We start from the raw sequence: 11,161 nt of genomic DNA on the forward strand, positions 1-11,161 counted from the left end.
GGCTATTAACTCTGAGAAAGGCTGCAGTTTTATAACCAAAGAAAAAAAAAATTTATTTTTCCTTTACATACTTTGTTACAGAACAATTCAGATGAACATACAGAAGTGATAGGACATTTATATGGAAATTTTTTTTTTTCCATTTTTAATATTTGGTTAAACAAAATACATCTCTGTAAACAAACCCAAAGACAAGGCTCTAACAAAACCAAACAAGCAAGAAAACAAAACACGGGCTCCCCACCGCTCCCCAGCAGTGGGACTGGACTCGCCCACCCTCAGGCCCAGCAGCCTCGCCTCCCCCCGGGGTGTGATCGTACACTTTCCCTTTACCTGAGCAGCTGGATCACACTGTTCCCTCCCTCCCCACCCGCCCCCCCACGGGAAAGGTGCTGACATACAAGGAGAGGAAAGTAGCCCCAAAGTATTTTAAAACATCTTTGCATATTGTGCACTGATCCATTGGCTTGCAGTTTCCATGCAAACAGGTTTTTTTTTTTTCTCCAAAGTGCGACTTTAATCAGCATAGAAAAACGTTGCTGTTGAGATTTATTCCCCTCTGCTCCCCCTCTTGAAGAAATGGCTTCAAGTCACGAACAGAACGCCGGCAGGCTGCGCGTCCTGCCTGTAAAGTGTTTAAAAACTCTGCCAGCTGGTATTGGTCATTGGAATGTGTTACGAAATAGGACTTTTAATAGAAACCTCAGGTCTTTAAAACATAAGAGCCGTTTGCCCTTGACTGCGGGAGACTGTGCTCAAAAGACTGCAAAACAGTGATTGCCAGATGTCCAGGGGTCGGTGAACATCATCGTCCCCTCGTCACATGGCCTCTGTTCTCCGTTAGGAAGGTGTGAGTTTGGTGGTCTCTCAGCTTCAAACACCTGCTGATACTTCGTGGAGCTCTCGAGAGGAAAATAACTGAGAACAGGTAGTTATGACCCCACTCCTTTCGCAAGCTCCAACACCAGTAACGAGACTTTCCTGCACGATGGAGTAGGATCCTCCAAGCGCCGTCACGTCCCAGAGATTGCTGTTTAACTGAGACATCCCGTGCATAAAGGAGAGAAGCAAACGGAAGATCAGCCAGGAAGAGCTAAACGCAACAGTCTGTTCCCAATTCAGCATTTCCTCCTCCTGCTGTGGAAGGCATGACTGAGCTACAGCTCGCCCAGGTGACTGGGAAGCAGCTAGTGGAGATTACCCTTAGTGTCTCCATGTCTAGTCACTCTTCCCCACGGAGGGAGAGGAGGAAAAAGAGATTTGTCCATTAATGGAATGTTTGTTGGCCAACACTACAAGAGAAGTTGGTTCAACTACCAGGCCAGGGTCTCTCTAACACCTGAAGGCTCTGGTGGACCCTCTGCATCTCCCACATTACCAGCTAATAACTATAAAAAGGGCAAAACCTGACTATTATAAAGTCTTCCCTCCTCAGATGATTTTTGCTTTGTAACTTTACCTCCTTCTGGGACATTTCACATGACATTCACAACTGTGGGCTTGACTTCTGGAAAGAGGAAAATAAAAGGGAATGAATTCCTCTCAAAACCCCTGCAGTTTTTTTCCTCTCTCCAAGCAGCCCCTAAACTACTGGGTGACCATGCAGAAAACCAAAACAGATTTTAAAAAAGGAAAAAAAAAAAAAAAAAATCAACGTAGCACAAAGAAACTCAAGCAGACTACAACCTCTCTCCACTCCAGAAACTCGATGCTCCTCAATTAGCCTATGCTCGCTGTTTCCACGTTGCCTTAGCCAGCCACATGCTGCTGAACAACCCCTCACCACATACATAAACCCCTGGAGACACTGGGGAAGAATCCTCTAGCTACCTGAAGAATTTTTCTTGAAAGATGACACTGTTTTTATTATTGTTTTCTCATTCCTGGCACAAACCACCCCTCAAGAAGCAGAGGGTCGTGCCAAGCACCGTACCATTCCTAGTGTTTGAGAGCGTCCTGAGAGACCCTTAGGAATTGCAAACATCTTCGTGACAACTTGTTTTGGAGGGAGAGACTTGCAAAGAGGCAGCAGTGTGCTTGGCCCCTGCTCCTTCCTGACAAGCCCCCGAGGGAGCAATGTCCCATGACACACGGCCTTGAACCACGCTGGGAGAGGGAGGCCAGAGGCTTCCAAACACCCTGGCCCCAAAAGCCCAGTTTTAAAGAGCGCAACGCCTTCTAGCTAGCTGAAGGGCACGCAGCTCATCCGTCTTTGCAATTAAAGTGATTGGCTTCCAGTTTCCTCCACTCTGCCCTCAATTCTTCCCCACGCCCAATGTCCTATGCCGTTGCCCTATTGCACCAAGGAAGGAAGAGAAGAGCCTAACAAAGGAAGTTTCAGACAAGAAGAGTCGGGGCACCCATTATCCAGGTTTCAGGACGTCAGGAGTTCAGTAAAAAGGGAAGAGCTGTAGTGGGAGGACAGAGTCAGTCCGGGTCACACATCAGCTCTCCAGCTCTGATGTGCTTCCACCTCTTCTGGCACCACCAGCAGGAGTTCACAGTTCTTTCCTCTCAGCTGGTGTTTCAAAAATTTCCTATCATAAAGGGAAACAGAAGTAAGTGCTACTCGATGTAGAACTCTGTCGTTTTCTACAAGTAAATGCAACTAACTACGCAAACATTACAAGAAATGGGAGGAAATCCACACACGCTGTCTTAAGTTATTTTCTAACAATAAAAAACCCTGCAAACATTAAACTTGCCCCACTAGATTCAACACACCTCTACACAGCAAGTTATTGCAGATTCAGATAGACACAACCTTAACCTCAGCAAAGATATGTCTATATAGATGTCACTTTCCAATTTTCCAAGGTGACAAAAATAGAACTAAAACCAAGCCCAGTTTCTTCACATCTCAGTGATCAAGAATCCCACCGCATTTAAAAAAAATGCCAACAAATCTGGAATACTCATTCCAGATGATGAGATACTCTCAATACAGGTCATAGCAGCAGCATACCACCTGGTCATCTGACACGGTTCTGCAGCCCCTTTCTGCCCATAAGCTTTATCTAATGCCAAACTTGGCTTTTCTCTAATAACTGTGATAGTTAAATCAACGTTTTCTCTGATATCTTTTGGCCCAGATTTCCAAAATTTCCTATATAGGAAGCCTTTATTTATTGCTGAAGAACAGCACACCCAGGATAAACTCCACCAGAAGCTCTGCGCAGCAGTTCCAGAACTGCGTTACTTTACCCCAGAAGTTCACAAAAGGCTGACATTCCCTTTCCAAGACTTTAATGGCACAGTTGGCTCTGCAAATACTGCTCGTGTGCAATCCCTACCTCAGAACAAGGCTAGCTGAGGCAGCAAAGCTGCTAGTAGGCTTTAGAACAGGATGGAATGGGAGCTGAACAGCAACTAAGAGCAGGTGAGACTTCACAGTCCAATTACACCAACCACCTAGCCTTAAGACTTAGGCGGGGAGTCAAGCCAGAAGCGCAGCGTATGCTTATGTAGGCAAGTGATTTCCCAGCAAGCAGCTTTCACCGCTCTCAGGGATAAGGCTGCACTTCTCGTCTGGGAAGCCTTTTGTTAGTAAAATACACACAGATCGCTAGTAAAGAGGCAAAGGAATGCTGATACTCTCACATTTGAGAGACCAAGGAACAGCACATCTCGTTGCAGGTGTCACTCACTAATACCAGACTCGGCCTCTACCTTCATCACTAGCGACAGACCCAGCCATGTAAGAGACGAAGTCGGGCTCTCGAGCTCGCAGAGATAACCAATGCCAAAAGCACTTCATGCAAACAGGGTATAAGTTTTAGTGGAGGCACAAGAACCTTATTCCTCTCCAACTATTGAAGTTCAACCATAAATGTTTCAGTTGCTAACTGCTTAAGGACAGATTCCTCACCTCCAACAGGGAAGGATTTGAGGAGGAAGAGGATACAAAACAATCCTACCTGAGCTCACTTTCACCTCCAATCCACTCGGGCACCTTGAGTTTGGAGTCGAGGTTGTAGTAGGTGCCTCCCACCTCCCGGACGCAGATCCAGTGCTGTCGCTTGAGGGGGAGCTTCAAGGGGCCCCAGCAAAGGCTGGAGGGCAGATTCATGATGAAGCCCATCACGTTAGACAGGGCAATGACATTAACATCCCTGAAAGAGTGCAGAAAACAAGATGGCAATAAGATTATAGTCTGTAGTTTAACTTCATCTCTTTCCTGTTTTTACAAACAGCAGCCATCTCCACAATTACGCAACTTCTCAGTACCTGCGCTTGTCCCACCAAACCGCCTCATAGCCTTTGGTCTGAAGCGCTGCCATGATCACGTTCACATCATAGTTTCCATTTCCCAACATGCTCTTCTTGTGGGGCGTCACCATGGTGTTGGGAGACAGCCTGCAAACACAACAGGAGACCGCTCCAGCAGGCGTTTGCTGAACCTATATTCCACAACTGGAAGGGGCTAGTTGCCGTATAACTTGAAGCCCATTTTCAGGGGTTTTATGTTTAAACACAAACTACTCTGTTCCCCCTTATCACTCAGAGGGGCCGAGAGGGCTAAATAATGCATTAAGAATAACTTTGATGAACAAAGCCTCCCAGGATCATAGCTTTGCTGTGAAAGAGACCGCAAAGCAGGATACCTTTCCCCACCACCACCTCCTTGAACCGGTACTTCTGAAGGAAGGATGCTTCAATTATTTTTCCCCTCAATTCATGACTGGAGTAAAAGCCAGTTTGCCATTTAGAACAGCAGCTCTCACATTTTCAAGAGTTCAACAGTCAACATCAGTCTTTAAAATTGGCTGAGATAACAAGAGGCAGGAAGGGCTGGCTGCAAAAAACGGTTGTTCTCCCTCACCCCCTCACTGGTAAATGACAGAAGTATTTAGACACAAAGCTGTGAAGATATTTGGGTTTGGGAGCTTTCTAAAACACTGCCATTGCTAAAAGATAAAAAAAAAAACCCTCTGTTGTTGTAGGAAACTAAACAGCTAACCTTGTTGCAAACAAATATCTTCAGCTTTAATCCATAAGCTTGCCTAGACATCACTTGCATCACTATAGCATCTAAAAATCCAGAATCACAGTCCATCATGCTACACGCAAAAATATAAGACAGCCTTTAACAAATGCAGGTAATGGATGCAAGGCATAAAACATGCACACTCATAAAAAACAAAGTTAGTAACTTTTATTGTTTTATGGGGTTTTTTCCCCCCAAAATTTTTGTAAGGAGGGGAAACAACGAGGTGGTGAATTATTATGAAGGTGAGAGATGGCCTTCAACAGCTGGAAGGACAAGCACAGGGGGAAACTGGGAGCAGAGAACAGCAAGGTCATGCAACACCAAACCAAAGAAAGTCAAGCCTGAGATCAGTTCCTTTTTGTTGAGTTGCTCTTTTGATTGGTAAGGACTCCATCAGGTCTGCTGGCAAAAGGTTCGGGTATTTCACACCATCCAAATAACCACATTTCACCTGCCTCTCCCTCATGTCAACTCTGTTCCCCCAAACTCCTGATGTTCTTGCATGTTTTTTTGCTCAGGATTTAGCTCAGTGCAACTTCTGCAGGCATATTTCATCCAGTGAAAATCCCTCAGCCCTTCTGCATTCCTTCCCTGACAATATAAGGCATTTCGCAAGAAGAAAGCGGCAGATTGAGTAGGGAGTTTCAGACCAACCAAGGCTAGAGAGGCTACAGACAGGTAGCTTTTTGCATCAGCTGTGGGTTTTCTTGCAGTGGAGCAGACTGCAGCAGAACAACCTGGGAAGTGATTTAATTACAGAAGGGAGAAGAGTCTGAAACAATGTGGTAATGCGAAAAGCTATTAATACCCGCCACCGGGCATTTCCAAGCAGGGCAGTGACATTTTCACAGAATCACAGCTTCCAGTCTCCAAAGCTCTGCTGTATTTTGCTAATCACAGAGATTTAGCTTGTCACAGCTCTTCAGCACCTCCATAAAGCAAGATCACTTGGCTACAAATAATTCCTCAAGATCATTGCTTCAACATATTAACTCTCATTAGTGACAGTGAGCTAGGAAAGCCTTCCAATTAGCAGAGCCCTTTGGGTTGCACAAGCACCCTCTTGTGGCACCGTTTTCCAGAGACAGGCTTGTTTGCGAGCTGAAAGAACACATTTATCTTTGTTCCTTCCAGCAACTTTCAGCGCCCCAGAAATGAGACAAAGAGATCAGCAGAGGTGACACACTCAGAGAACTGGTACCCGTGAGCAAACTTTCACCAAGAATCACCTCAAGGTCTCTACTCACACACACCTAAATAGGGTTCACAATCACCAGATGAAGGATTCTGACTGGACAAGGAATTAAGTTGCCTCCCCAAAGTTGTTTTGAGTTTTTTTTGGTTTTTTGTTTTGTTTTTTTATCTAGACACTAAGCTGAGGAAGACTGACAAAGTTGGACAGAAGTCCAGGTAATAATCCCCCTGAGCTTTCTAAGTCAGAAAATTCCATCAGCATGTTGTCTTAACGAAACGGGCTCCCAAGATTCCTTTATGCAGTAGTTGTCTTTCCTAATCAGGTCTCAATCCACAGACTCCAGTGAAGCGAAGAGATTTTGTTTGTACCTCCATGCAACATTTGGAACATGCCATCTTACTTCCTGCAACAAAAGCCAGAGGTACATAAAAAAAAATACATTTCTTGTATTAGAGGAAAGAGGAGAGGAAGAACTACAAAATCAAGAGGTGAGGTTGGGCCATGTTTTGCCATACGCTTGAGATGACAATCATCAGACTACACTGGCCTAATGCAATGGGATGCAGCAAAAGGTAAACTAGTGATTAAACAATGTGGTTCAATCATTCTTCAAGGGATGTGGTAAAAGCTACAGAAAGCTTAGGCTTATTTGTGATTTCGTTACCTTGTCAACACCGGGTTTAAAAAAGAAACAAAAATGACACCTCATGACATTTTTGTAGCTTATTAAAAGTGTTCATCAGTCGTTTTATCAGAGTCATCAACACAGAAGATGACTAGACACAGGAAAGACATACAGAAAAGTGATATACAAAGGGCAACTAAATCCATACTTAAAGGCAAGTCTAAGAGCTAGACATGAGTAGTAACACAACAGAGATGCAAAGGTAGCGGCAATTCTTATGCATAACTTATAGCTCATCCATTTCCGAGAGGAATTTCCACACTACTGTGGGGCTGAATCAATCTGTGTATCTTGATCTAAATATTAGGATGGAACAATACCAGGCTGGAGTCAAAGACAAATTCTAAATTCTCCCTTCTAGGACAAGAGTTCCAACAAGATTAACATCCCAGCTCTTTCTGAGAGGTTTCATGCTGCACACTAATTCTCTCTCACCAAACCCAATGAAAGCCAACTAATTAGATCATCACAGTCCTTCTACCACATGAACTGCCTTTGTTTGCTTCAGGCCAATAACAACCCATCTGTGATTAAGATTCTGACAATTGCTGCTGTGGAACAAAACAATAGTGTCTTTACAGTGGACAAAGAGTGCCTTGAACCTGCCATGATCAGATCCCCTTCACCAACAGAAATTTTATTTACAACACTATCGTAAATAGCATTTACATCTGATATTTGCTGTTGTCCATCACCACATTTCTTTTGCCAGAGACAAGCATGCGGTTGACGAGTCAAGCATCAGTTCCATAAATCTGCCCATTTTCAGGACAGCAGCAACAGGCATGTAGCTCCCTGCTCATCAGCACAGGGTACCGCAACTGCCTTGTCCAACAATACCTGCGTGACCGCTGTCATGAAGCTCCATTTCCTACCCACCACAAACACAAGATGCCATCAACTGCTGGTAACGGGTATTCAAGCGTAACCTATGCGATAAGTACAACGTCCACAGACTAAGTATCAGAGGAGACCCCCTTTCCTGTTTGATTACTTAGCTTCACCAATGGAAGGTCATCACAATTTCCAAAGGCATGCTCAGGAGAATTTCCACAAAGCATTGAAACAGCATAAAGTAAACATTTAGCAAAACATGAGCTACTGTACAGGCCACATTAATAATTTACATTTATCCCAGTAGAACTCAAAACCACTTTTATTAATTATCTGAAGATGTCAGGAAACATTTAGCAATGCCACAGAAAATGGGGATCTGGCTACTGAAATTAATTCCAGTTTGACAGATTACACAGGGTCTCACTACACAGAAAAAACCCATAATGAACTTCACTTAACCACCTGAATAAGGAGTCACTCCTAATTTCCAAAAGAGCGTTGTGGTACTAAATCAGTAAGTTTTTATGATGATCCATTTGTTATTCCTGCTGCCTTCACTCTCCCAAGCCAATCCCAAAATCCATTATTAACATCAAGATAACAAAGCAACACAAGGCAGGGGCAAAAATATGCAAGACAGGAAGAAGATGCATTAAGGTGGGTGGGGGAGAAGACAGCAGTCCAACTACATGACAGCATCTGCAATAAAGCCCTTGGACCCAAAATTGCCAGCCAGAATAGTTTAAGAATTAGAAAGAGAGAATTTCTGCACGAAGAGATGAAAAATAAGTGGGGAGGGTGGGGTTAAAAAAGAAGCTAGTCAGTTCAAAGCACTGGCATACTCTGAACACCTCCTTTGCTCTATTTTTCCCCCCAAATAAGATCTGAAAATTCCTCCGAGCAACAGAGGACAAGGGGAAGCTAACGCCAGTGTAGAGAGGATCCTACCTCTGAAAAATCTCCTGCAGGGTTTCCCTAGTGAAGGCGTTGCTGTCCTGGAAGACATTGTTGAGAGCATGGAGGGCACACAGCTCCCTACGTTGCTTCTCATGGTAAATATGCAGTGGTGGTGGCTGGGGTGGCTCTGGTGATTCCGACTTGGTCTTGTCGCCTTTCCATGGCACGCAACTCATTTTCTCGCAGGGTGAATGGAGAGTAGGTGGTGAGAAAAGAAGGAGGCTGAAGTTTCGTCCTCCACAGTCACAACAGCAGCTCACTGCCCCTTTCTTTCGTAGGCTAGCGCTGCTTCCAGCTCACAGACCCTCCTCTTGTGCTTCAGTTTGTTCAGTAATTGCCTCTGATGGCTGGTTTTAAAAACCACATAAAGATCTGCAACATATTTTTCCTCCCTCCTCCCATACCCCATAAAATGTCATACTTCCCTCCCCCCCACAGAAAAAAAAAAGTCAAAAGATAGGAATCCCCTTAGTCTCAAGGTACCAGCTGGACTTTTTCACATCGCTCCTTTTCTTCCATCTCCTTTGGTCTATAGTGCCACTAACAAGGTACCCAGAGCAGGTTAACAAAGAGAGGCCCACCCCAAAAGTGCCAAAGTGGAGAAGGCAAAGCCAGCTTCTGGTGCTGCCTATGGAAGCACAGGGTGGCTAAGGACTTATCAGCTGCATTCCTCCATTCCTTCGGGAATGACTGAATCCAGGCAAGAAGATGCCAAAAGCTGGGGAAAGGAAACCGCTTCTTGCTAGGCCACAAAAGAAACAAACCACCAGGTCCAGGCTCCGGGGAAGGCAATTCCTCACGAGTCACCCTGCACTCCGACAAAGGGAAGTCTCCGTTAGCGTTGAGAAGAGGCAGCACAAAGCCCGGGGAGGGGAGGGGGGGGGCGAGGGGAGAGGGAGGCAGGCAGCAGGCGGGCCCAGCCCCAAGGCCTGCCTCGCACCTTCCCACCCCGGCCCTCCCCACATCGAACCCCCCCACCACCACCCACCGGGGGCGGCGGCCGCTTCCCACAGCCAAGGCCCAGCCCCACACACACCCCCCAACGCTGAGGGGAGGCCTAAACCATCCGCCCCCCGCCCCAACCGCCGCCTGGCGGCCTCCCCGCCCCTCGGGGCTCGCCGCTGGGCCGAGGCGCTCGCCCTTCCCCTCAGGAGGAACGCGAGGAGAAGCCTCCGGGAGCCACCAGGCCGGGCCCCGCCACCGCCGCCTCACCCGCTTCTCGGCCCCTGCCGCCCCACACCGGCCGCCGACGGCGCATGCGCGCCAGGCCCGCTCAGCCCCGCTTTTACACACACACCCCCCCCCCATTCCCCCCACCTCCTCCGCCCCGTGACCCCCGCCGCGCGCGTGCCCCGCGGCCCGCCCCGCACGCGCCGACGTCGGGAGCGCGCCCGCCCCCTGACGTCAGAGGGCGGGGCGGCCCGAGGGGAGAGAAGCCGGGGGGGGGGCCAGCGGCGGGGCCGGTGTCCGGCTGCGAACCACCGGCGGCCCTTCGGTTCGCCCCACCCCCAAAAGGGCCCGGGAAGCAGCGAGAGCCAGTGGCCGGAGAGCGGGGCCGGCTGGGTTCGTTCCCGGCCCCCGCGGTTAATTCGCCGCGTAACCCGAGGCGAGTTAATTTCCCTGAGCTGCAATTTCCCCTTCTCGTCTCGTCTCGCTTAATTAGCGAGAGCGAGGAACCTCGTGCCGCGATAAATAACGCCGGGGCGACTGAAGTGGTTTCCCCGCCGGGTGAATAAACATAAACCTAAACCCTCCCCGGCTTCGCTGCGCGCCGACCTGCGCCTGGTGGCGGCGGAGGAGGAACAGGACGGGCGGCTTCCCCGCCGGCCGGCCCGCAAAACCCCTCGGCGGGCGGGGTTTTCCCCGTTCCTCGGCCCCTCAGGGTCCGAACGCCGCGGGCTCGCACGGCCGTGCGGCGGAGGGTTTTTTTTTGTCAGGATCCCGGAGCCTGAGGGGGGCGGCGGCGGGTCCCTCTGCCGACCCCCCACCGGCCCCGGTAGCTGGCGGCTTCACGAGCGAGGCGTGAGCGCTGCCGGGTCCCCCGACGCCCGTTACCTCAGCGGAGCGGCCGGCCGGGACAGCCGAATCGGCCGCTTGAAGGGGCACCCGGCGCGCTCCCTCCCCGTCCCATTGGCTCACACAACTGCCCGTGAAAAATCTCCTCTTTCTCATTGGCTAGCTCCAGATAGTACCCACCCACCAGGGCGGGCCCAGTCCATCCGTGGCAGCGGCTTAGTCCCACCCAGTCGCTAGAGTCTTCTCATTCGATTGGTCTGTAGGACTGTTTGTCAGGAGGGATAGCTCTCAGATTGGGTAGAGAGCACCGGACGCGTCGGGCGGGTTCTGTTGTGTGTGTATATATAGAAAACAAGTCGAGCTGGCAGTGCTTCTCCCATTGGCTTCGCGCGCTTGGTGGGGGCGTGGCCCTTCCTTCATGAATAATAATGACCCCGCCCGCCGTCGTCATGGCTACAGGCTAATCGCCCCCTTCCTCCGC

General features: G+C 48.5%; 1 protein-coding gene across 6 annotated transcripts; it reads right to left on the bottom strand.

The window, feature by feature from the left end:
• Positions 1-106: 106 nt before the first annotated feature.
• Positions 107-10,803, bottom strand: JOSD1 (Josephin domain containing 1). 6 transcript variants are annotated; one of them, XM_054213515.1, is made up of 5 exons: positions 10,720-10,803; positions 8,656-9,472; positions 4,228-4,356; positions 3,918-4,112; positions 107-2,537 (listed from the first exon to the last, which is right to left on the bottom strand). In XM_054213515.1, the coding sequence occupies exons 2-5, from the start codon at positions 8,838-8,840 to the stop codon at positions 2,438-2,440; spliced, it is 609 nt and encodes a 202-aa protein (XP_054069490.1). In that variant the 5' UTR covers positions 8,841-9,472; positions 10,720-10,803; the 3' UTR covers positions 107-2,437. The 6 variants fall into 6 exon arrangements, with proteins under 6 accessions (XP_054069490.1, XP_054069510.1, XP_054069499.1 ...); XM_054213535.1 differs by lacking the exon at positions 10,720-10,803 and adding an exon at positions 10,441-10,541; XM_054213524.1 differs by lacking the exon at positions 10,720-10,803 and adding an exon at positions 9,982-10,000.
• Positions 10,804-11,161: the final 358 nt, after the last annotated feature.

The sequence above is a fragment of the Rissa tridactyla genome, chromosome 1, assembly GCF_028500815.1.
Source record: "Rissa tridactyla isolate bRisTri1 chromosome 1, bRisTri1.patW.cur.20221130, whole genome shotgun sequence".
Classification (NCBI taxonomy): Eukaryota; Metazoa; Chordata; class Aves; order Charadriiformes; family Laridae; genus Rissa; species Rissa tridactyla.

What these genes read in the sequence shown, in the direction of transcription:
- JOSD1 (XM_054213515.1), bottom strand. Translation starts at nt 8,840, where the DNA reads ATGAGTTGCGTGCCATGGAAAGGCGACAAGACCAAGTCGGAATCACCA. An exon ending in GTTTGGTGGGACAAGCGCAG is followed by an intron (nt 4,113 to 4,227) that starts GTACTGAGAAGT and finishes GCACTCTTTCAG; the next exon opens with GGATGTTAATGTCATTGCCC. An exon ending in GGAGGTGAAAGTGAGCTCAG is followed by an intron (nt 2,538 to 3,917) that starts GTAGGATTGTTT and finishes CCTTTATGATAG; the next exon opens with GAAATTTTTGAAACACCAGC.